The 27,945-nt window shown below is 36.8% G+C and overlaps 1 protein-coding gene across 1 annotated transcript; it reads left to right on the top strand.

The window, feature by feature from the left end:
- Positions 1 to 16,745: 16,745 nt before the first annotated feature.
- Positions 16,746 to 18,848, top strand: LOC133731627 (uncharacterized). Its single transcript, XM_062159002.1, has 3 exons — positions 16,746 to 16,865; positions 17,020 to 17,217; positions 18,606 to 18,848. Exons 1-3 carry the CDS (start codon positions 16,802 to 16,804, stop codon positions 18,749 to 18,751), a joined length of 408 nt encoding a protein of 135 aa, XP_062014986.1. The 5' UTR covers positions 16,746 to 16,801; the 3' UTR covers positions 18,752 to 18,848.
- Positions 18,849 to 27,945: the final 9,097 nt, after the last annotated feature.

The raw sequence follows: 27,945 nt of genomic DNA, 5'->3' as shown, positions 1-27,945 counted from the left end.
CAACAGGATAAGTCTAGAATTAACTACCTAAGAACAAATCTTATTACCGGTTAAGTCTCAATTCATTGTTTTCAGATGCATAAAGCTTTGAGTTTAGATAATCATGCAAGCAAAACAATCCTAGATCTAGGTGATTTTAACTCACAACCTTCACATGCACATAGAGGATGCTATCATGCTATCAATGCTCCAAGTTAACTACTCCCTAAACATTTTTTCATGAGATGACAAACACAACACATTCAAAGTAGTTAAGTTTGAATGAATGCATTCATTTCTTGAATTAGCTATAGCATATGTAGATAAAAATCACAAATAACTTCAAATGTAAATTAAAACAACAATTCATATAAGTTTGGCTAGGGCTTTCAACCCTAGCCCCAACAAAGTAACTACTCACTCCATTTAAAAAAAAAAAAAGTAACTACTCACTCAAAATCATACAAATTAGAATCAAATCTATAAAGTACATCAAGGTAAATTAAAGAGTTAAGGAAAGAATGAACTAGTTGAAGCTTGACAAATCAATGGCTAACTCATCCTTTGTTTTCATTCTTCAATGCTTCTTGAATCCTCGATGATGATAGAATGGGTGGATGATGAACTTCTTATTGATGATCAATGAAATGGTGATGAAGATATGATACTTCTTTGGCTAACTTTAAGTGGTAGTGATGGAGTAGTGGTGGTGTTGATAGAGTTTTTGGTAGTGGAAGATGGTAATTGTGGTGGTGGTGATAGAGGATGGAGTGGTAAGGGGAGTAGGGGTTTTATGGAATTGGATTTTGGGAGGTAGATATGGAGATTTTGTGGAGGAGATGAAGACAGAAAGAAGATGTAATGGGGTGGTATGGTGATGCCTCTTCCTTGTGAGAATAGATGCTTATATAGAGAACAGAGAGAGGAGTAAAATGATGAATGAGAGCAAAAGGGAGCATCTCAAGCATTGGAAGAAGCATGGAGGTGGAGTATGAGAGTGGTAATAGATCCTAAAAATAAGGAAAAGAGGTATGGAAGAGATGGAGTAAAAAGAGCAAAGTAATGATGAGTTATGAGAGTGTAGAGTAGAAAAGATGACTTAGGATCGAGAAGAGAGGAGCATCTGCTCTCTTTATTGTGCATGGAAAACATGAAAATGAAGAGTGTTGGGGTGGTTTTGGGTCACCAAAGTCAATGTGACAACCAAAAGAGAGAATGTGCATAGGGATGCCTATTATCCAAAGGATAATATGATGAACTAATCTTGTCATAATCTTGTAGGATTCTTTTAGAGTTCTCCTTGATAATTTCAGCATCATAGACCTTCCAAAAATGCACAAGAAATCCGCCCAAAGAAGGTTCTAGGCCAAACTGTCATGTTTTGATTAGGATACATCTCTGTAGTTTCCTTCAATTGAATCTCCACCGAGACTTTAGAATTAGCCATCGACTTCTTCATACCAAATGTTCTTCGATAAGTGTAGATCATCTTGGTAAAAATTCAGAACTTAGTACACCGTGGTTTGGCCGAAAATGCTGCTAGAATCCGTACAGATCCGGTTTTGCCATTTTTGTCTTTTAGTCAGAAGATTGGACCGATCTTTTGAAGACCTTCCACTCCGAAATAGCTCTTGTATTGTTCATAAGAAATTATCCTTAGGATGTCTAGAATGGATCTGAAAAGTTTCAACTTATTTGGAGTTTGTTTGATTAGGCTGCCACCCCTCCTTTCTTGTCTAGCTCGCTTTCTTCTAGCTTCTCCATCATTTCCTTGCATGATAAGGAAAACATAATAAATATATATAAATAAACACAAAGGTTAAGCAAAAGTACATGATTAGAAGTATAATGGAATTGAATTAGTTAACATTAAATTAGACTTTAGAACAAGTAATTTCCATGTTTTATGACACAAATATGTATATGAATTATGATCCAACATTGATCGTAATCACTCACCCAGCCAAAGGTGTGATGTTCTGATATATTTGCCTGAGGTCACTCCCAGTGACCCCGGATCCTCAAGCCACCCGACCTTTAGACCAAAACATTTAAAAGCGATCACTCAGGACCAAAATGTTATTCAACTCTCAAAGGAGACATCACAACCCGTGACTCCCAATCTTCAGACCCCTGGTCGTTAGATCAAAACATTTAAGCAAGTCGCTCTATATCCAAAATGTTAAAGTAATTCTCAAAGGAGATGTCACCACCGTGACCTCCAAATCCTCAGACCCCCGGTCGTCAGGTTTAAAACATTAAAATGTCGTTAAAGCAACTCACACTAAAATCAAGAAATTATCCATTCACAGAAGGAAGCAACTCACACAAAATCTTGATACTTTTCAAACAATAGAAATTCCCAATTCCTAATACTTCGTCTCCCGAAAAGTCACATCTCAAAACAATAGAATGAAACCCATCATACATACTGTTTAAATCACCCATGAATCCATAAAGACATACATATTTCACGTAAATATATATATATATATATACACACACACGTAGTCATTCACTCAGGAATGCCACTAATACCAACTATAGTTTGTAGTTAAATAAACAACTCCCAAAACAATAAGGTAACTCTGTTCATAAAAGAACATTATGAGATTACTCACCTCTAAATCCTGCTGCATCTTCTTATAGAATCGAGCTAACATAATCACAACAATCTGTCCAAGATAACTTCGTCAAGTACCTAATCACATACGGTCTCATCTCATTACACAAATCACAAAGCGATTAAAGTTTGAAACCCCCGTTTGAACTAAAACCCAGAAGTAACGTCAATCGAGGCAGAACTTCATCCGAGACCATCCTAAGTCTCTGGAACACTCCAAGGATCCATATGTCAAAACGACAAGTCGATCCAATAGTTGGATCCAACATGCTCATATGATCTCCAAATGCTACAAATCATATATCAAAACGCTCGTATCGACGAGTAGATGATAACATGACAAACAACTTCCCCCAACTATGGCCGGACACGCCGCCGTGCCAAATATTAAAACCAACTTGATCCAACCGTCCAAAATGGAGCTTACACAACGAGGATCAACTTTAATACCTGAGGTTTGAGCCAACTCGGCCTAGTCCTTGATCTCCTTTGATTCTTCATCCAGTCCTTGATCTCCTTTGATTCTTCATCCATCATGGCATCAAAATCAGTTCTAGAAGTCTTTAGAAAGCTCATGTCAAGTCTATATAGTTATGGAAAAAACCACTCCTTAAACAACTAGAAAACAAGGTCCAAAAACCCCTTCCTTCTACAATCAGGATTGACTTTTCTTCACTTTATTTTGCCAAGGTTTCCTTCATAGTTGGGAACGAATTTTTGCCATAAATAGCTGGGATATTGCTGCCTCAAAACTGCTTTAGAACTACCTTGAAACCTTCTAGAAATCTCAATCAAAAACTTCCCCAAAAGTTGCACCGAGAAAAGGTACTTCAGGATTTTCTTATTTTCTTGCTACCTTCTTGGACTAGGAACGAATCCTTGCAGCCACCTATTTGGATGGTTCTCGATCTCTCTTTGAACTACGACATGATATATTCTAGAATAATTAATCATCTTTGAGAAAAACTTCCAATAAGGTTACAGAAAAGATCTCCCAAATGCTTTTTGAAAAGCTGCCGGATTCTGCCTTCTCTGGAAGCTAGCCTTCTTTGAACACAATTTTCTGCTACCTCGTTGATGTTTCTGACCAACTCTTGGGCTCATGTTGTAATAAAACATCTTTCCTTCAAGTATTTCTAGCCCTTACAGCAAGAGTTCACTCGAAAGGTTGCAAGAAAAGCTCTATAAAACTCAATCCGAGGAGCTGAATCTGAACTTCCAGCTTTCAGCTTTGGTGCAACTGTTTTGCACGATAAAGTTCATAGATTTCTCTTGTGATTTCTGATCAAATGAGTGATTATACCTTGCCCTTTGCATATGTACTTCTCGTTTGCTACCTTTATTCCTCCATTAAAGCTTCCTTTTCTCTCAAATTGCTTCACGAAGTTCCTACGAAAATAACAAAATTAAAATGGACTTTCTAAGGAAATAATTAAGTAAAACATAAAGGACTGAACAATATAATTGTCGCATTTTATGCTCCTATCAACTTCAGACGACAGTACCTTACACTGCATCTGTTGTCTGAGTACTTCCTCAATGATGGCATTTCTCTGTCGTCCGAGTGACTTAGAGGCGGCAGCCACCTAGACAACAGAATTCTACAACATCAAACGACGGATATCAGCCGTCGTCTGAAGCCTCTTTTATCATAGTGAGATATTCCAACATAGGAAAATACCAAGGGAATAGCGAGACTCTCAAACAAAAGAGGAAAAAAAAAACCCTACTTCTCTCTAGCCTCTCTAGCCGCTGTTTCTACCCTAGCGGCTTCTCTAGCTTTTCAAGAGCACTAGTCCGATGGTGGCCTAGCGTCACTGCCGGCCTTTGGTCATGGTGATGTAGCGGTGCTGTCGGAAGGGAAGTAGTCTACAGTGTCAGTGGTGGTTCTTGGATTTCTAGACAGGGATGAAACTAGCTTTGGCTCAATGACATTTCATCTTTTTTTTATCCTCTTTGGCGGCGTTGCAGGACGTGGCAGAGTTTCGGGGACGGTGGTTGGAGGCCTATGGAGGCGTTGTTGGTATCCAGTAGACGGCGGGGTGTATTGGGTGTCCCATACCCGATCGGCTCGGGCCTGGTGGGCATCCAGATTCGTTTACTTGGGTGGCTGCGGCGATGGGAGGTGGCTTTCCTGGAAGTGAAGGAATGGATGGATTTCAAAACTTTTTAATTAGTGCGGAATAAGTTTAACAATTAAACTACTAACTAAACATAAAATCCATTCCTTTAACCCATGATCTTGGCTTATTGTGATATGTATATAAACAAAGCATGCATAGTAAGGAAGAACAAAGAGGGAGTTTATGTTCTACTCACCCTTGGAGCGTGATTTTAATCTGATCCAAGTGAACCACCAAAGTTCCTCTCCTTGATCTCTCCTTGTGTGTGTTTCCTCCACCTTGAAGCACCTTGAATTAAGAACTCCTTCTTATACTCCTTCTTGTGCTTGTAATCTCCTCCTTGATGTAACAAGTAAAGCCACAAAAATATATGGCCTCTAAGGATCTTCACCAAGTGAATCAAGAGATGAAGAAAGATGAAAGAAAAGAAGAAATTATGCAAGTGTTCTTCTTTCCTTTAATTTCTGAAAAATGGACCAAGAGAGAACTCTCTTTCTCTCTCTCTAATCTGAAAATAATAGTGTGGAGACACTCACATTTCTTTGTCCATGCTTTCCCTTTTATATAATAGGAAATAACTCCAATTACTAAAAGAAAAATATTGACTTTCATAAAGCCAATATTTTGGCTGGTCCATACATGTTATTGGGCACTAAAAATGTGTCTTGGGCTTTCATTTAAATCTCATTTAGTGAAGCCCAAGTCCACACCAAAAAAACCCGACAATCGTTTAGGCCCAATAGGTTCGGTTTTACCCGAAAATCCTAATTATGTTCAAATAATAAATCTAATTAATTATTTGCTCATAACCAACTCTTGTTTAATCTTCTTCATATACTATCTCAAGGATCCACTTATATGGTGTGCGATCTCTTAGGTTCTAATTAACAAGGCAGTGAAGTTTATAGAAACCATTCTATTTTGTTTACGAATCAAAAACTCCATTTTTGATTCTCCCTTGTTATTAGGATAATAAATGTTTATTAATCCTCGGGGACTTCACAAGTCATGAGTGACGTCTTGCAACATATCATGACTACCCTAGTTAATGTAGAATGACAAAGAACCTATTCAATTGGAATTACAATACAATACGGTCCTTCTCTAACACGATGTTCTAAATCACATCATCGGGGTATGGAATTGATATGTCAATCCCCTAATGTGATTTTCATTCTTATGTGATTCTTAGAATGTGATTAAAAAACTCCTTTTTAAATCTCATTCAATGCTTTGGCCAAAGACTCATTGAATCACATCTTTGAACATACACCTTATTTACTTAAGGATAGAGATTCCTTGTTGTACACTCACATGTCTCCATGACCGAATTGATTATACCAATGAATGCATCTATTATATCCATTAAGGGACACAATATTATTGCATCATCAAGTGATAATCCATTCACTCATAAGACAACTATGGTGTCTCAGGTCAAAGGACTAATTTGTATTATTGCAATTTAGAGTTCAAGTTTGACATGTAAGTAAGACTCCATACAAGAACTCTAATGATCGCGTTCAGTGTACTCTTTAAGTTAAGAGCACCCACATACTTGTATTAGTGTCTCTACACAAATGACAAGAGACATATCATCCTCCATATTGAGCATACATAGTATGTGCTAGTCTTTCCGGATTATCAATGTCCAAGTGATAATCCTATGACTATGAACCTTTTAGGATAAGAGTGTGAAAGAGTAAAGGTCTCACACATCTAACTCTTTAGATTACTTTCTCTTTAACTCATATTCCTTGGACCTTGTTCAATCAAATATTAAATATAAGCAATGAACAATAAACTTGCCCTTTTGATTAATAATAATTACAATAATAATTATATCAAAATGATTGTTTTAGGACACAATTCCTTCAATCTCCCACTTGTACTAAACCCAATCAGCCATGAAACGTACACCCATCTTCTCAAGATGTTGTTCTAGCTTTGCTTGTGATAAAGGTTTAGTGAATGGATCTGATATGTTATCAACAGATGCTACTTTGAGAATGTTAACGTCTCCACGATTAACAATCTCCCTTATGATATGGAAACGTCTTTCGATGTGTTTGGATTTTTGATGAGACCTTGGTTCCTTGGCTTGAGCAATTGCCCCATTGTTGTCACAGTAAAGTGGAATCGGTGACTCAATGGTAGGAACCACACCAAGTTCAGTGTTGAACTTTTTCATCCAAACTGTTTCCTTTGCAGCCTCTGCAGCTGCAATATATTCTGCCTCAGTAGTGGAATCTGCAGTAACAATTTACTTGCAGCTTCTCCAACTTACTGCACCTCCATTCAAGGTGAAGACAAACCCTGATGTGGATTTTCTGTCATTCACATCAGATTGAAAATCTGAGTCTGTATATGTTTCCACTTGCAACTCTGATTGCAAATCACCACCTCTATAAACGAGGAATAAATCTTTAGTCCTTCTCAAGTACTTAAGGATATTCTTAACAGCATTCCAGTGTTCTAAACCTGGATTGGACTGATATCGACTAGTTATGCTTACGCCATAACTGATATCAGGTCTTGTGCATAGCATCGCATACATGAGGCTCCCTATTACAGATGCATATGGGATCTTGCTCATCTTTTGCACTTCCTCAATCGTTTGTGGGCACATTTTCTTAGAAAGGTGAATGCCATGTCTGACAGGCAGAAAACCCTTCTTAGATTGTTCCATGTGAAATCTATTCAGCACTTTGTCTATGTACAAGGATTGAGATAATCCAATTAATCTTTTTGATCTGTCTCTATAGATCTTTATTCCTAGTACATAGGCAGCTTCTCCAAGATCCTTCATAAGGAAGGTCTTGGACAACCAAACTTTAATTGAAGATAACATTCCTACATCATTCCCAAAGAGTAGGATGTCATTTACATAAAGTACAAGGAACACAACAGCACTCCCACTGACCTTCTTGTAAACACAAGGTTCATCCATGTTTTGTGTGAAACCAAAAGATTTGACTGCATCATCAAAACGAATGTTCCAACTCCTTGAAGCTTGCTTATATCCGAATAGATTTAACCATGGCAACAGGAGAGAACACATCTTCATAGTCAATGCCCTCTCTTTGCTTATAGCCCTTTGCCACCAACCTAGCTTTGTAGGTTTCTATTTTACCATCTGAGCCTATCTTTTTCTTGAAGACCCATTTGTTTCCAATTGGTCTAATACCAGGTGGAGGGTCAACGAGAGTCCAGACTTGATTGGTATACATAGAGTCAATCTCGGATTCCATGGCTTCTTGCCATTGCTTTGAGTCAACATTTGACATTGCTTCATTATAACTAGAAGGATCATACAGGTTTTCATTGTCACCAAGGAGATTTAACTCCCCAAGGCTTTCATGACACAAACCATACCTCTTGGGAGGTATCCGGATCCTACTAGAAATTCTTGGAGTTTGTGTTATAGTTGGTTCAGGAAATTGTTCAATGGGAAATGGAGTGTTAGTTTGTGGCTTGTTGGACACTTCCTTGAGTTCTACCATTTGCTCAACATTTCCATCAAGGACGTAGTCCCTTTCAAGGAAAGTGGCATTCCTGCTAACAAACACCTTTTGTTCTTCAGGTTGATAGAAATAATATCCTAAACTATCTTTAGGATATCCCACAAATAAACACTTGCTTGATCTAGCTTCAAGCTTGTCTGCTTCTAGTCTTTTGACATAAGCTGGACAACCCCAAATCTTAATATGATTGAGACTTGGTTTCTTCCCATGCCACATCTCATATGGTATAAGAGGGACGGACTTGGAAGGCACTTTATTCAACAAATAAATTGCTGTTTGAAGTGCATATCCCCAAAAGGATATAGGTAAATCAGTATAGCTCATCATGGAATGAACCATGTCTAACAAAGTTCGATTTCTCCTTTCAGTGACACCATTGAGTTGTGGTGTTCCAGGAGGAGCTAATGAAGAAACAATGCCTTCTTGTTTGAGATAATCAATAAACTCATTGCTTAAGTATTCGCCTCCTCGATCAGATCTTAGAGCCTTAATACTTCTGTCGGTTTGTTTCTCAACTTCATTCTTAAATTCTTTGAACTTTTCAAAGGCTTCAGATTTGTTCTTCATAAGGTATAAATAACCAAACCGAGAGTAGTCATCGGTAAAGGTTATGAAGTATGAGAATCCACCTTTACTAATAGTGGACATGGGACCACATACATCGGTATGTATTAGGCCTAAGAGTTCTTTAACTCTTGTTCTTTGTCCACCATAATGTGACTTGGTCATTTTTCCTTTTAGACAAGACTCACAAGTAGGCATAGGATCAGATCCTAACGACTCTAAATATCCATTTTTGGATAATTTGTGAATTCTATCTTGGCTAATATGACCAAGCTTAAGGTGCCACATCTTAATGGGGTTAACCGTTTCCCGAGATCTCTTAGATCCCAAAGCATTTTCCTTCATACAATTAATACTACCATCTAAAGCTAGATGAAAGAGACCATCAATAATATTAGCATGACATATCATGCGTTCATTAATAGATACAAAACCACTTAGTTTATCAAAAACTACTCTATAACCATCCTTCAAAAGCATGGAGATGGAGATAAGGTTCTTTATACATATAGGAAGATAAAGACAATTATTTAACTCCAATGTATCTCCTAATGGTAACTTCAAAATATAAGTCCCCACGGCTTTGGCATCAACTCTTGTGCCATTTCCTACACGTAGGGAAATTTCTCCAGCTTTAAGCTTCCTTGCTCCCACTAGGTCCTGCAACGAAGTGCAAACATGGTGAGATGCACCTGAATCAATTATCCAAGTGGAAGTATTATTAACTGTAAGTATTGATTCAATCACATTGATCATACCTGCTGTTGAAGACTGGTTCTTCAAGGATGCAAGATAAGCTTTGCAATTCCTCTTCCAATGCCCATCCTTGTTGCAAAAGAAACAAACACCTTTTGGTTCCTTTTGTTCCTTCTTCTTCTTCTTTTGGACTGCTCCTTTAGGCTTTGCCACTTGTTTCTTCTTCCCTTTGCCCTTGCCTTTGGACTTGGAAGAAGAAGCGACAATGGCCACACTCCCACTCTCTTTCTTGATTTGCTTCTCAGCTGATACCAGCATATTGAGAAGATCAGAAAGAGTATGATCCATTTGTTGCATATTATAGTTCATTATGAACTGAGAAAATGAATCATCTAGGGAGGATAGAAGAAGATCTTGAGCTAGCTCCGCATCAAGTGCAAATCCAAGGTCTTGAATTTGCTCAATAAGGCCTATCATTTTTAGACCATGTTGATGCACAGGAGCACCCCTCACATGCTTTGTCTTAACAAGCTCATTGACAGCTGTGAATCGCACATTTCTATTTCTCTCACCAAACAATTCAGTGAGATGGAGTAATATAGAACTGGCGCTATCCATATTCTCATGTTGCTTCTGAAGTTGTGAGTTCATGGATGCAAGCATGACACATTTAGCTTGAGTGTCATCATCCTTATGCTTTTGATAAGCAACACGTTGCTCATCGGTTGCATCTTGAGCCAAAGGAGTGTGAGGGGGTGCATTTTGTAAGACATAAGCGATCTTATCGAATGTCAATACAATTTTCAAATTGCGGAGCCAGTCATTGAAGTTTGGGCCCTCAAGACGATTTTCATTGAGAATTTTGGTGATAGGATGTCCTGACATATTGCAGTCTACATAACATAAAATAAAAGAAGTGAGATTGATTTTAAAACCAAGTGACTCGGGTCTTAAGAATCAAATGGCACCCTCTCACTATTTTAACAAATTCCAAATCCCTCAAGGAATTCGAGAGTATAAATTAAAACTCTTAGTGAGTATGGAAGACTCATTTTCATTAAGCCAACCGCATCATAATAGAACTATAAGTCAACTTAATTTTCATGAGAGGATACTCTTATCCAATCACATCAAATGTGAATATCCATAACTTTGGCCTCTAAAGTAATTAAGTCTCACCATAATAGGATATTGATAAATTACTCTAGTTAAGCTATACCCAACATCTCATGTAAGTATAGAGATCAAAAATTAAATCTCATCATAATAGAATATTGACCAAGATTTGTCCCTACCTTACAACATCAAATGTTGAATAACCTCTCTTTAATGCTCCTAGCAAGAAATACCTCCGTTCGGAATGATATTCACATGCAAGAACATCTACTAGGAGATTACAATGTTGGAAGGCCACAAAGAAGCATTCATAATGACTTCTTCGTTTTTCAACTTAATATCACTTTGAGGGAATTTTAAGGTCTCATCTTTAATAATCTCATTAATAACAATCACATTGCATTTGCTTTGATCCTATTGCAATCACACATTCATTATACTTGATCTATAATAAAATACTCCCACTAATTGTTTTCAGAAAACAATTTGATTTCATCAAAAACATTTTTCAAATGGAATCATGGGAAATATAAAATTACTTGATCAAGTGCAATGAACATGCAATTATAATAGGTCACATAGGATGATTATGGACTTATTGTTTGATCCAACATGAGCCAATATGTTGGATCAAGGTCATGTTTGGGTGGTTGATTTTAATTACGCGTAACGATTACGAAAATTAAATAACTAAGCTAAGCTATTACACTTTGCACTTGAACTTATTTCAAGGCTTGATGACTTCAAACTTCTTCTTTGGATCATCATCATGTGCCTCCATCTTCGATTACAAGAGTGGATAAGGGGCATACAAGCTCCCATTTAAATTTAATCAAACTTGAATAAATTAAATAAGCTACTTAGTTACACAACCAAATGAATTAATCAAATTAATTACATAACCCAAATGAATTAACTACTTTAATTACATAACCACATTCATTCAAAATGAATAGTCGGCCAATCTCATGCTCAATTATATTAGGCCATAGTCCATAATCATCCTTTAATTAACCAAGATTAATAAGGTTAATTAAACAAGCATATTTAACTCAATCAAAATAAGTTAACCACTAAATTACTTTAATTTAAGCAAGTAAATTAGTTGAGTGATTTATGAGATGATGTCTTACATCATGCATCATTAACTTTTGGTGAGTAATTTAGGGGATAATGTTTTACATCATGCATCACCAACTTTTGGTGAGTGATTTAGAGATAATGTTTTACATCATGTATCACAAACTTTTGGTGAGTGATTTTAGAGATAATGTTTTACATCATGCATCACCAACTTTTGGTGAGTGATTTAGAGATAATGTTTTACATCATGCATCACCAACTTTTGGAGAGTTATTTAGAGAAACTAATAATAAAGATGACTAACTCTACCAACTATTTGGTGAGAGAAACATGGAAATGATTTTATGTCATCATTAACTATTAGGTAAATAACAATTCATGAATTTATGGATCAAAAGTGAGAGCAAACACCATGGAAAAATTAGCTAGTTCACAACTAGTTTAGACATATTCCAAAAAGCTGGAAATAAAATTCCAGCTTTATGTTCTTCCATTGAACACTTGTTTACTTCATCTTTGAAGCCAAAACATGCATCCCCTAAAGCATATATCATCTAACATGTTTCTAAGATTAACATTTTAATTAAGAAACATATAGAACCCCTTAATACATATCTCATATGCATTAAAGTTTCATAAAACTTAAACCACTTCTTACATGTAATTTCTAGAAACCTTTTTCTTGCTATCATAAAATCTACCTTACATCACATGCTTCATAACTTTTATGATAAAGCAAATTTTATGATCTAAATTACATATTACTCTAAGCTTAAGAAAATCACATCAACAAACATACTTAGCCATGTTTATAACATAACAAAATTAAGCCAATGGCTCTGATACCAATTGAAGGAATGGATGGATTTCAAAACTTTTTAATTAGTGCGGAATAAGTTTAACAATTAAACTACTAACTAAACATAAAATCCATTCCTTTAACCCATGATCTTGGCTTATTGTGATATGTATATAAACAAAGCATGCATAGTAAGGAAGAACAAAGAGGGAGTTTATGTTCTACTCACCCTTGGAGCGTGATTTTAATCTGATCCAAGTGAACCACCAAAGTTCCTCTCCTTGATCTCTCCTTGTGTGTGTTTCCTCCACCTTGAAGCACCTTGAATTAAGAACTCCTTCTTATACTCCTTCTTGTGCTTGTAATCTCCTCCTTGATGTAACAAGTAAAGCCACAAAAATATATGGCCTCTAAGGATCTTCACCAAGTGAATCAAGAGATGAAGAAAGATGAAAGAAAAGAAGAAATTATGCAAGTGTTCTTCTTTCCTTTAATTTCTGAAAAATGGACCAAGAGAGAACTCTCTTTCTCTCTCTCTAATCTGAAAATAATAGTGTGGAGACACTCACATTTCTTTGTCCATGCTTTCCCTTTTATATAATAGGAAATAACTCCAATTACTAAAAGAAAAATATTGACTTTCATAAAGCCAATATTTTGGCTGGTCCATACATGTTATTGGGCACTAAAAATGTGTCTTGGGCTTTCATTTAAATCTCATTTAGTGAAGCCCAAGTCCACACCAAAAAAACCCGACAATCGTTTAGGCCCAATAGGTTCGGTTTTACCCGAAAATCCTAATTATGTTCAAATAATAAATCTAATTAATTATTTGCTCATAACCAACTCTTGTTTAATCTTCTTCATATACTATCTCAAGGATCCACTTATATGGTGTGCGATCTCTTAGGTTCTAATTAACAAGGCAGTGAAGTTTATAGAAACCATTCTATTTTGTTTACGAATCAAAAACTCCATTTTTGATTCTCCCTTGTTATTAGGATAATAAATGTTTATTAATCCTCGGGGACTTCACAAGTCATGAGTGACGTCTTGCAACATATCATGACTACCCTAGTTAATGTAGAATGACAAAGAACCTATTCAATTGGAATTACAATACAATACGGTCCTTCTCTAACACGATGTTCTAAATCACATCATCGGGGTATGGAATTGATATGTCAATCCCCTAATGTGATTTTCATTCTTATGTGATTCTTAGAATGTGATTAAAAAACTCCTTTTTAAATCTCATTCAATGCTTTGGCCAAAGACTCATTGAATCACATCTTTGAACATACACCTTATTTACTTAAGGATAGAGATTCCTTGTTGTACACTCACATGTCTCCATGACCGAATTGATTATACCAATGAATGCATCTATTATATCCATTAAGGGACACAATATTATTGCATCATCAAGTGATAATCCATTCACTCATAAGACAACTATGGTGTCTCAGGTCAAAGGACTAATTTGTATTATTGCAATTTAGAGTTCAAGTTTGACATGTAAGTAAGACTCCATACAAGAACTCTAATGATCGCGTTCAGTGTACTCTTTAAGTTAAGAGCACCCACATACTTGTATTAGTGTCTCTACACAAATGACAAGAGACATATCATCCTCCATATTGAGCATACATAGTATGTGCTAGTCTTTCCGGATTATCAATGTCCAAGTGATAATCCTATGACTATGAACCTTTTAGGATAAGAGTGTGAAAGAGTAAAGGTCTCACACATCTAACTCTTTAGATTACTTTCTCTTTAACTCATATTCCTTGGACCTTGTTCAATCAAATATTAAATATAAGCAATGAACAATAAACTTGCCCTTTTGATTAATAATAATTACAATAATAATTATATCAAAATGATTGTTTTAGGACACAATTCCTTCAGGAAGGGCATTGACGGGGCTCGTGGCTGCTGCTCAGGCATACATGCCGCAAGAGGTGGAGACAGGTTTGGGCCTTGTTGGGCTTCGACCTTGGGTTAGGTTCTCCTTTGGACCATGATTGAGCTACTAGCTAGTCCAGCAATCTTTATTTTCTAGTTTCTCTATGCCTTTTTTGGTGTTCTAGCTAGTGGGCTTTGTCCCAATCTAGTTTAGTTCTTTTTGCCTGCAATTGAATGTGGGTCTTTGTCGGCTTAATTCTTAGTTTCTCTAGTTGTACACCAATTGAGGTCTCTAGGCGACTAGATTTACTATAAATGAGAGTTAAGTTGTGAGGGTTTAGGTCCTTTTGTTTTTAGGCCTGAATAAGTGAGTTCATTTTGTTTGCAATGAGGGTTACCGGTCACTTTGTTTGGCGGCTTATGTCATCTACGATTTTAGAATGAGACAACAATTGATGTAACGTGCCTTCTGGCCATGGATAAGTAATGAAATTATCTATTCTTTCAACAACAACAAAAACATAGGAAAAAACCAAATATTTGAATGCAGATCGACTTGGATTTATATGAGAACTATACATGCAATTCGCACATATTATGCATACAAGTTAGAGTTTTTTCTATATAATTAAAAGAATTTCAAGCGTGCTTTTTCCCCTCACTAAATGCAGATATGTCCTAATATCAATATTCTTGAACATTATTCTAACACAAATGAGAACTTGGTAGGAAATCTGGTGGGGTATAATTTTGCTAATGAAGTTAGAGATGCATACTTAATTTGCCGGATTTTATTCATATGTTTGAAATTTTCTGGTACACATCCCTCCATGCATGCATTAAAATTGTTTATATTTCTCTATCATTTTTGGTATTTCCATATTGATTAGGGTGTCTTACGTACAAGCAGGAAAAAGCTGTAATTTTTAATTTCATGCAACGTTCTTCTCACGACCATATATATATTAGATAAGTTGCGACATGTGAACATTTAGTGGTGAGCTTGTGAGACGAACGTTGTATATGACCGTTGCAACGCAAAAATTAATTTCTAGAAGACCATTATAGGAGATAAGAACAAACATTAAACGTACAACCAAGTTCAATCTAATGATAATGCTGTTGTACAAATAAATTGACCAATTATTGTACCCAATTCACCAGCTATTATATCTAGCATGACTTCTGAAGATTTTCGAGGCTAGTTTAAATTATTGAATTTTCAAATGGTCAAGGAGGGCCAATAACGTATTGATGGTAATATTTGGTAACTTTACAAAATCTTCTCTGTATGAACATGTGGCCAGGCAAGCCCTTCACAATCCTAGTGTCCAAATTACTTGTACACATTAATTGATTAAGGAGGGGCTATTTCTAATACAAAACCCTTCCCTTTATAAGCACGTTGTCGCTCTCTCCTATTGCATTGTTTTCTGCTGGCATCTTCTTGTTTACAAAGAGATTTGTAAAATGGAGGCAGACAAGAAGTTCAGTAAAATTAGCCAGCTGGAGACAGTAGCACCCTGGGCAAACAGCCCCTTTTCGATGATGGCTCCATCAACCCTTCCTCTAGCCCCTAGTTCATCTCTGGTGTGGAAACGACATTACTTGATGAACCATTTTGAAAATGGGGAAGGCAGTAGAGGAGCCAAGACTCATTTCCAGCCCTTAGATATCCACACCAGAACCACTACCCTTATCCCTACTCCTACCACCACCACTAATCCTACCCCTACCGCCACGACCATTACCACCACCCCTACCCCTTCCACCACCACCCCAATCACCACTACCACCCCTGCAGTTGAAGCAATAAAGGATAAGGGCAAGAAACCCCAGGAAGAATCTGGGAGTGATGCTGACCACGGTAATGATAATAAAATTGTTACTGTCAAGACTGAGAAGGAGGAGACAGACGACACTCTGATTGGTGCTCCTCTTCAAATTAGAGTGGGTCGTAACGTAGCTCCTGAGTCACTGGATCCGAGAAAGCTCAAGAGGTATTCATATACTCACCAGATTAATTATATTTATATGATATTATGTTAGATGGGTTGCTAGATATTTGAGATTTTATGTTTGATATATTTTTTCTTTTTCTTTTGTAGGATCCTTTCAAACCGAGTTTCCGCACAAAAATCTAGATTAAAGAAGCTTCAATATGTTGCCGAAATGGAAAAGAAGGCAAAGGCTCTGGAGGTGACCATACAAATCAGATATTATTCTCAGACGTCATTGATTGAACTCCAAAACGTGATAAATCTGTCAATTTAGTACTTCCATTACATCAGAAATTTATATTTGAAATTTTATGTGTATGCAGGCTCAAGTAGCTCTGCTAAGTCCTCAAGTGGAGTTCTTTAAAAACCAGAATTATTTTCTACAAATGGAGCAACTTGCCTTGAACGAATCAATATCTGCTCGCGCAGTTGACAAGTTACATAAAGATGGTATGTAAGCCTGCCCTTTAGGCACTCCAAACTGAGTGTTTCATAATTTTTCAACTTGTAATTTATGGGAAAAAGAAGCTAAATTGGGGTGTCTATTCGATTGTGGGGTGAATAAATTTAATGGAAAGTACGTGGTTTGTAATTTGATTCACAGCTCTAATTGAAGCAAACAAAGAAAAGGTGCAGAGATTGAGGCTACTGCAATTGAAGATATTTGAACAGCAGCAAATGCAGGCAAGCATGTTTATTAATATGGATGGTGTAGGGTCAATGGACCCGAAGATGGTGAACTATCCAGGTTTCACTCAATCTGAGCTGGGAAAGACGTTATATAGTTCAGACTCAAAAAAAGGTAAAACCCAAACATAGATTCCATAAACGTACTCACCAATTTTGCGATAATTTTTTTTTTTTTTTTGAGAAGACGATATATTGCATCTTGATATATATATATATATATTACTGACATGCATTGCCACATCAGTTAATACGTACTTGTCTGCTATACAAAGTTACGTTTACTACGTAAGCCTGTATACCAGAACACTGATATTTCATAACCATTTTTGGCTCATTGTTGTTTATAATTAATTTGTTAGAAATATGCTCCTTACTTGGGGAAAGAAAACCCAGCAACCTGGCAAACTTATTTAGGAAAAACACAATAGCACCTGTAACACTTACATATGAGTCATATGACATAATTTCAAATTAAGGAAAAGAATATTGAGGTCTAATCCAATGTATCTAAATTCAGAACATAAAAAGGAAGAAAATCTTAGGCAGCAATAGCAAAAATAGAACACATAATTAATGTCGCATCTAGGTCTTCTTTAAAATGTATGTTACCTTAAATGCTCCTTTAAACTTTTAACTCTACAGAAAACTACTATTAAGTATGAATCAATTGGATTGATTTTTAAATGAGATAGAGCAGAGACAAATTGATTGGAGGAGTTAAAAAAATGAAGACAGGATGTAAGAAACTCTGAAACAAGTGTTTTGCATAAACATGATTATTGCTGGGTAATTAATTGCCAGTCAAAACTTGTGTTGAATTAGGACAAAACAAGCAAATGAGTAAAACATGTGTGGGAACGGTTATTTTGCTAGCTATTTAGCTGTATAGCAATGCATGTAACACAGAGTGGATGTAACTGTAACTAATTATGGCAGATTATATTTATTCCAGAACAAAATAATTAGTTGTATGCTTGTATTAGATTTTCATGGAACCTCTGCCTACCTGTTCATATTTGGGACATAACACTAATAGAAAGCATAAATTTTTTCTTCCTTGTGGGGTGTTGAATTTATTTATTTGAATTCGGACTACTTAAGTCCAAATTTATTAACATAACACATGCAGTCATTCTCTTTTGCTATGAAGATTGCTTTGGTGTTGTATTAAGAAGTGACATTATTTCTCTTTCTCCTTTTTTTTTTTTTTGTGAATAAATGGCTGCTGCTGCTGCCCTCAAGTGTTGATTAATGAAACTGTCGAATACAAGGGGGGGTATTGAACCTAAACCCCTGATTACAATAAGCATCTAGCTAGAGAACATTCTGAAATGATATCAGGAGTCTCTACAAAATATATGTATTCTAACATGCATCAACTAGCAAAGAGTGCTCTAGTGGCTACTCCATTTGCTTTAACAAAGCGGCGACATAATGGAAACATAACTGGAATACAACGAAACATAATTACTAACTTCACAACTTTCCTATTTTGTATAGCACAAAGTGGAGAAAAGGCAGCAGCAGAGAATTTGCAGAACCAGATCAGTGAGGCAGCTGAACAAACGCTCGATGTGAAACCGAGCTTGGGAGTGGCTGCAGGAGGAAATAAGGAACTGAGGCTGCACTTCAATAAAACTACATAATCAGAGAGGAACCAGAACCAGGAGCCTCCGCTCAGTCGCTTCACATCAGATTTCATTCATGAATCGGCCGCAGTTGCTTTATTTTATTATTTGAATAAGATTCATCATATTTTGTTTTAATTTATATTATTGTTTTGTGTTTGGCGCGCTAAGGCTGGCACTGTGTTCATTTTCTTCTTTTTGTTTGCTTGGACTTGAACTTGCTTTGTGTTTTATTATTCATGAATCTATGAAAATAAATTTCTTTAAATTGTTATATCATTTTATGAATTGATCTTGAACTTTTTGAGTTTTATTCATATATTCATTATATTCATACTAGTCAAATATTGAGATGGAAAAGAGGAAATATTTGAGAATGAGAATACTTCAATATTAGTATACTATACTTATACTACACTTGTACTACGTTAGTACAATCCAATATAGGAAACTAATTCCCATAAGGTAACTACTTAATACACATATTCTCCTAAAGACTCACATGTCAACTAATAATGACTCACGTCTCAACATTCCCCCTCAAGTTGGGGCATAAAAATCTCGAAGACCCAACTTGTCTAGTGAGTCATGGAATAACTTGCTAGATACAGCTTTGGTAAGTATATCTACTAATTGTTCCTCAGTGGGAACGAAAGGAAAGGTAATCAACCTTGCATCTAACTTCTCCTTAATGAAGTGTCGGCCAACTTCCACGTACTTCGTTCGATCATGTTGCACAGGGTTCTGAGAAATTTCAATTGCAGCTTTGTTGTCATAATATAGCTGCATAGCAAACTTAGGCTTAAAGCCCAAATCTCAGAGTAGATTACATAACCACAGGAGTTCACAAACTCCATGTACCATACCTCTATATTCAGCTTCAGCACTTGATCGTGCAACAACCTTCTGTTTCTTGGACCTCAAGGTAACAAGGTTTCCTCCCACAGAGGTAAAGGAGCTAGATGTAAACTTTCTGTCTGTGATACAACCAGCCCAATCTGCATTTGTATACCCACTAACATCAAGATGTTGATGTTTAAAGAACATTAAGCCCTTTCCTGGTGCAGACTGCAAATACCTCAAGATCCTCACAACAGCCTCCATGTGTCTTTCACTTGGATTGTGCATAAACTGACTCACAACACTAATGACATAAGCTACATCAGGTTAAGTGTGTGATAAGTAAATCAGACGTCCCACTAACCTTTGGTATCGAGGTTTATCAGTTAGAACTTAATCAGGGTATTCTGCCAGTTTGTGGTTTTGCTCAATTGACATATCAATTGGACAACAATACAACATGCCTGTTTCTGCCAAGAGGTCCAACACATACTTTCTATGACATAGGAAGATACCATCTCTCCCCTTGGCCTCAATACCCAAGAAATACTTTAAGTCACCTAGATTCTTCATCTCAAATTCGGATGACAATTTTTTCTCAAGGCTATCAATTTCTGCTAGATCATTCCCGGTAATTACCATATCATCCACATATATGATGAGTATAGTTACCTTCCCCTCTTGGTGTTTCAGGAACAAGGTGTGATCAGCATTGCTATGCTTATATCCAAAGCGTCTCATGGATTGAGTGAACCTGCCAAACCATGCACGGGATGACTGTTTCAGTCCATAAAGGGACTTCTTCAATCTACACACAATATCACCTAGCGTATCAGGTATATAACTAGGAGGTAAGTTCATGTATACTTCTTCATTAGCTCTCCATGAAGGAAAGCATTCTTAACGTCAAACTGATGGAGTGGCCAGTTCAGGTTGGCTGTCAGTGACAATAACACTCTAACAATATTCATCTTGACTACTGGAGCAAAAGTCTCATCATAGTCAATCTCGTATGTCTGAGTAAACCCGTTAGCCACCAACCTTACCTTGTACCTGCTTATTGTGTCATCTGCATTATGTTTCATAGTGAAAATTCACCGACATCCAACTAGCTTTTTACCACGTGGTAATGATACAAGTTCCCATGTGTGATTCTTCTCTAATGCCTCCATTTCTTCCTCCATTGCCTTGGCCCACTTTGGGTCTCTCATAACCTCCTGCACTTTGTTAGGTACAGATACAGAGGATATTTGATTCACAAATGATGCATAAGATTTAGACAACCTATAGTGTGACACAAAGTTAGCAACAAGGTATTTTGCTTTAGAAGTTATGGAAGGTTCATACTTCTTTGCTGGCTGACCACGGACAGTTCTCCTAGGTAATAAATATGTAGAAGAGACAGACTCTACAGGATTACTAGGTGAAGATACTGGACATACCTGAGTTGGAGCTTTTTGACCAGAGATTTCGACATTAGGGGGTGGAGTATCAAATAAGGGGAAAGCCTGTATAGAATCTTCTTCAGCTTCAGAAATCGACAGGTAGACGTCGACGTCTTCTCGTCTGGGGATTGACATGTAAACTCCCCCTTCTTCTAACTGGTCGATTGCTTGACTAGTCGACTGTAAGATTTCTTTGATTGATAGGTCAACTCCTTTTGTCGACTGGTCATTAATGGCTTCAAGTCTAGGGGTAGGGGTCAACATGGGCCGAGCTAGGGTCGGCCCTACCCTAAATTTTAGGGCTTAGGGTTGGGCCGGGCCTAGTAAAAGTCAACAAAATTTAGGGTCGAGCCGAGGCTTAAATATGTTAAACCTTACCCGCCTGAAAGGCCCGAACCGCTAGGGCTGAAAGGGTCTGGTCGGGCCGGCCTTCTGAAGAGGGCCAAATAGGGCCGAAAAGGGTCTTATTTTGTTTAACAAAAAGAAAGACATTATTTTTTTTTTCTTTCTCAAAATGTAGCTCAATGATTATATAGGTAATACAAGACTCATTTTGTTGATCATATTTAATACACACACACACACACACACACATACATATATATTGGAATTGAATTATAACATTTATAAATATTAGTTAAGGTGGTTATATTCAATTAACTATGTCTCTAAATCTCCAAAAATTAATTGTTCTTTAACAATGGAAACAAAAAAATAAAGAAAATAAAGCTTATGAAATCAATTACAAAGAAAGAGATAAGTTGTATGTTATAGAAAAAAGAGAAATATATTTAAAAAATAGAAAAAATCAAAAATTATTAGGGCTTAATTGGGCGAGCTTAAAGGGTCAGGCCGGGCTTGGCCCTAAAGGACTCAAACGGCCCGGGCTTCATTTGCATGATCCATACCCTACCTTATTTGAGAAAGGATCGGGCCGGCCCGCCCTAATGCAAGGGTCGGGTCGGGCTTCGGCCCTACGGGCATGGTGGGCTTAAGGCCAAAGGGTCATCATGGTCAAATGATGACCCCTATCTAGGGGTAGACATGTCAATTCCCCCTTCTTTCGATTGTTGGAATGCTTGACTGTTCGCTGTAAGATTTCTTTGATTGACAGGTTAACTCCCCATGTCGACTGATCATCAACAACTTCCCCTGTCAACTGATCATCAACAACTTCAAGTCTAGGGATTGACATGTTAACTCCCCCTGTTACTGGTCGACTGATTGATTTTCAGCAGCTCTTTCTTCTTTTACTACATCTTGATTCTTCTTCAATGCTCCACCAACATACATCTCTTCAAAAAATTCATTCTCCCCCTGAAGAGAGGGGTTGGTGGGGGAGAAATAGCACATGTCTTCATAAAAGGACACATCCATAGTGATGTAGAACTTCTATGTAGGTGGGTGATAACACTTATATCCCTTCTGATGAGAACCATAGCCTACAAAGACACACTTCAGAGTCCGGGCATCCAACTTTGACAGCTGATTTTTGGGTATGTGGACAAAGGCAACACATCCAAAGACTCAGGCAAGCAGGTTATGGGAGGAAGGGATAGAGACATGAGTTGACAAGACTTCAAAGGGAATACGCCCCTGAAGGACACTGGAAGGAAGACGATTAATGAGATGGGATGTTGTTTGGACAGCTTCACCCCATAGATACTTGAGCATATGCTCACCAAATAATAACGCTCGAGCTATGTCTAAGAGCTGATGGTTTTTACGCTCTGACACACTATTTTGTTCTGGTGTTTAGGGACAAGTAGTTTGATGAACTATGCCTTGTTCTTGGAAGTACTCTTGGAACACTCTATTGACAAATTCCCCCCCCCCCCCAACCCCCATTATCAGAACAAAAAACTTTGATAAGGCTATTGAACTATATTTGAATCATTTTTTGAAAGGCTTGAAAGTTAAAAGGCAGGAAACACAACATCCTTAGACTTAAGCAATGCAATCCACGACAATCGAGTACAATCATCAATAAATAGAACAAAATAACGCATTCCAGAAACAGTGGGTTATTTGGAAGGTCCCCACACGTCAGAGTGAATAGTTTCAAAAGGAGAACTTTTATTAGGAAGACTCAATGGATAACTAACTTGATGAGTTTTTGCTAAAACACAGGTTTCATAATGTAAGGAACACTCATTAATGCCAACAAATAAAGAGGGCATAGCTTTACACATTACACGTACTGAAAGAAGGATGCCCCAAGCGTCTATGCCATAACCACGCTTTGTTCAACTCTCTAGAATTCAAAATCAAAGTGACTAGGACAGTCTTCCTTGGCCTCTCCCCTGCATATGCTTGATCCAGATGAAACAGTACGTCTTCCCCTCAGATACCCCCTATCGATTACCTCCCTGGTCAGAAGATCCTAAAAAATAACATATATAGGAAAGAATGTTACAGAACATAGGGATTGAGTATTTAGCTGGGGAACAGAGATTAGATCATGATGTGATAATTCAGGCACATATAAGACGTCATGTAAAACCAAGGTAGGTGTGACTCTTATGGACCCAATACCTAAGATAGGGAAGGATTCACCATTGGCATTTGTGACATATGATACACCAGGAATGGATAAGCTAATGAAGTATTTCCTAATTCCTATCATAGGTCATATGATCTGAAGCACCAGAATCAATAATCCAAGTATCTGAACCTACAAAGTTTGAAATGTTTAAAGCCATACCAAGCTTACCAGTACTTCTACCAACCATCGATACTGAAGGATTACTATTTATGTGTGTGGTAGGATTTTGCCTAGCGGCACCTGGAGGTCCAATTGGCTTATGCTTGCTAAAGTATCCAGTAGGATACCGACCAGCTTATAGCAAGTTTTCTTGGTGTATCCATTCAGATTGCAATGCTGACATACCAACTGACTTGATGCATATACTCTCGCAAGCGTACGAATCGTTGTCAAATAAGGGAAGTATTTGAACCTTGATTATCGTACCTCGAGGATTAGGCGTTGGACCTAACCGAGGTAATTGGCGCTAGAATAACTTAAAAGCATACAATGAAAAATAAAAATAAAATAATATTCACAAGGCACCAAGCCTCGACAATGCTCGGCTTAGCTCACACTAAACCTAATCAAAGCCACTAACTTGTAACCCATATGAGTTATGCACAATGGAAGGTAGAATTTTGTTTGGGAGTTTTGAATTGGGAATTAACTAAATTAAATGCAGACTAAAATAAAAGCAAACAACTAATTATCAATCAAAAATTTAAACTTGGATTTTCAAATTAAAGGAAACATGGGAGTGTCGGGTGATTCACACTAACTATCTTGCAAATAGCCAAATATCGATGCCAATTTCACAAATGCATGCATTTCCTATATGTGTCGAGTCCCGTATCTAGTACCGGTTAAGGCTACTAAACCAATTATCTTTTCGGTGTATTGACTATGCCGGTTAAAGCCACAATCAACTCTTTAATTTGGGCATTACGCCGGTTAAGGCTGCAATATCCAAAATTAGAGGCCTAGAGAGCAAGATAATAGAGACCCAAGTAAGCTTAGCTACAATTAAGCTAGCTAATGGTCACCACACTTAAATCCTAGATGCAACAAGACCAATAAGTTGTCAATTTATCAATCTACTCATCACAATTGCCCACAACATAATTTCAAAGGGTGACATGCAAAGCCTATAAACATGCTTCTAAGGACCAATAAATTCGGATTTAAAGCATACACAATGGAAATTGCATTTATTAAAATTAAAGCATCAATATTTATACAAGATGAGTTAGGGCTTCACAATCCTAACTCCCAAAATTGAACTACTCACTCATAATTAAAACAAGATTTAACATCAAAACCATGTACAATTAAAATAGATGAGAAGAGAGAGGATAAGCTTTGCTTAATTTCAACAATACTAGAAAGCAAAGAAAACTAAGCTAGCTTGAATCCTCCTAACTACCCAAGATGAAATTAAGGTCTTGATGATCTTCCTTGATGAAATTTGAGAAGAGCTCAATAATTTAATGTGGAAGAGTGAGTGAAATGGGAGAGTGGGTAAGAGAGTTATGGAAGAGTGGTCGAAGGTAAAAGAGTTATGGAAGAGTGGTCGAATGGAGATGTTGCGGCTACTGTAGCAGAAGAGAGAGGATAGGGAATAATGGGGTCTGCGGCACTGAAGCTCTCTTCTTCCCTCATGAAACTAGTGGCGGTGTATATATGAGTCATCAAGGAATGGGTGGCTGGATATCTTCATGAGAAAAAGAAAGGCTAGGATGAGGTCAAGAGATTGGAGCTCCTCTAAGAAATGGGCACGTGTCCCCACAGTTGCTGCTATACGTTTTGGAAATGAAAGGAGCTGGAAGCCATCTTAATTAAAGGGTCTTTCTAAATATACCCAGCAAATATCTAAGTATACCCAGCAAACTTTTTATACTAGCAAATTTCCCAATAATACCCTTATTTCAAACCCAGCAAAACTTCATCAAGATGAAGATTAACATACCCAACAAACTCTTCTGTTCTAAAACGAAGAAGACCAATCCTATATCTACCTTCCAAATGCTGATATGTTGCTTTTCGAGCTGGGCATTTCAAGTTTTGATTGGAGAATGAGGGCAATACTGCAAGGAATATTTTGGAGGAAATCATATGGCACGATGATACGAAAGTTGCGAGGAGATAGTCGAGTAATTATATCAACTCTAATGTGTTGTTGAGTTTTTGTGCTTATGGTATTGGTGATTTGACTGCTGGGTTTGTAATTCTTCGTCTTTGCTGGGTTTAATTAAACATATGGGTATTATTGGAAAATTGCTGGGTGTAAAAAATTTGTTGGGTATACTTAGATATTTGCTGGGTACATTTAGAAAGACCCTAAAACCACCATGCCATCACGTGCAGCACATACTGAAGCCTAAAAGAATTTTTAAGCCCATTTAATTAAGCTAAGCATGCATCACATGATTGGCCTTAATTGGTTAATTAAAACTAATGGTTAATTAAGGTTCCTTTTCTTCAATTTATTTCTTTTCCCCAATTTACTTCCGCATTTCTTGACCATGCCGACTAGTGCTTGACCGATGCTATACTATTGGTCCTTTTGTCGGAATATTTCAATTTGCTCCAATTTCGCACTTTCTTATCTCATTTCCGCAACTCCGCTAATTTCCTACATAATAAATAAAAATGGATTAATTACATAATAATTGACTTGAGGATTAACTTAATTATAGTGTTTTAGATATAATTACACGTATATAAATGCGTGTAATCACCAACCCACCAGAATTGACTCCTGATGAAGAACCTTGAGTTATGGGACGAAGTCCTAAATGTGCAGTAGAGAAGCTAGGAGGTGGAACATCAGGGCCAACCATTGGAATACCAACAGAAATAACGTGCAGCGGAATTGAGACAGAAGGCATGTCGACTGGTCGAAAGGAATTGATCGACTAGTCGAAACGTTAGGGTTTCGCAAAAAATCAGATGAAGGACAAAACCGTAGTATACCTTCTGAAAGAAAGAAAAAACAATCCTAACCTCCGAATTAGAGGAAGGAACATAAATCTTTCCCCGAATTGTGAGGAAAGAAAAATGAAGGAAAAACAAAGAGACAGAGTCCTCTCGGATCTTTGCTCTGATACCAAGTCAAATATTGAGATGGAAAAGAAGAAATAATTGAGAGTGAGAATACTTCAATATTATTCACAATTGTGTAAGAGGTATATATACAACCCTAGTGTACTATACTTGTACTACACTTGTACTAGTACAATCCAATATATAAAACTAATTCCCATAATGTAACTACTTAAAAGTTAAAACACATATTCTCTAATGACTCACATGTCAACTAATAATGGCTCACGTGTGAACAATACTCTTCAATCTTTATTGTAATAATTGTTGGCTTACATTCTATATGGTGGGAAAATATAAAAAATTAATGATATCGATCTCTACCTTTGATTTTTATATATTTATACAAGTAGAATGTGTAATTTTTTTTTTTCAGAAAATAAAAAAGAAAACGGTTATTGTAGACAAAAGATAATGGGAGAGAAAAATGGGTTATGGTTCTTTTTTTGTTTATTTTAATAATAAAAATATATTTTATAAATGTCATAATTGTCCTTGTGATTTAATTAATTCTCAAAGTTTTTTTAATCTTTTAGGGTAATTTCTGTCAAATTTTTTTCATTTTTGCTAACAAACCTTCTTCTCTTAATAATAGTATAGATATAGAGGGCCCTTCTACTAAGGGATTTTTTTTTTTTTTTTAACATTTTAAGAGATCCCTTGTGAGACCCAATTTTCGATTGCATTTTGGCATCTCAAGCGTTTAGTTTTTAAGTCCTAATATATAGTTCATTTCTACAAATTTTTAACCAAATTGATGATTGTGTAAGGTATCGAACAAGATTGGACGAACCGAATCTGTCTAACCTGAACCATTCGTGTTCATAATTGTAAATAGCTGTTATGAATGCCATAATGATTATAAATTTGGCTGAAAATTTGCAGAGATGATCTAGTCATATAGACCTAAAAACTGAACGGTTGAGATGTAAATATGTGATCGGAAAGTAGTCTAATAAGCGATCCCTTAAAATGACAAAATAAAATGAGATCCCTCACTAGAAGGGTCATGTGTGTGTGTATATATATAATATTGATGTGTGCGTATGTATATATAGTCCAAATTAAGCCTTAAATAATTGTTGAAGCCATGCATACTCTTGTTCTCAAGGACGTATACTTACGTCTATTGTTGGATGAGCATCATGGAAGTATCCAGGCCGGAAGTGGGATAACAATCTTGAAGCTAGAGTTTGCATACACCAAATTTAGGGAGCATGTAATACCCCGGAAAATCCAAATTAAATTCCGTGGATTTTTAGAAATGATTTCACGATAGTAGGAGCGAGTACGAAGCT

Source organism: Rosa rugosa, chromosome 2, assembly GCF_958449725.1.
Source record: "Rosa rugosa chromosome 2, drRosRugo1.1, whole genome shotgun sequence".
In the NCBI taxonomy this organism is placed as follows: Eukaryota; Viridiplantae; Streptophyta; class Magnoliopsida; order Rosales; family Rosaceae; genus Rosa; species Rosa rugosa.
This window is presented reverse-complemented; position numbering and strand designations above follow the sequence as displayed.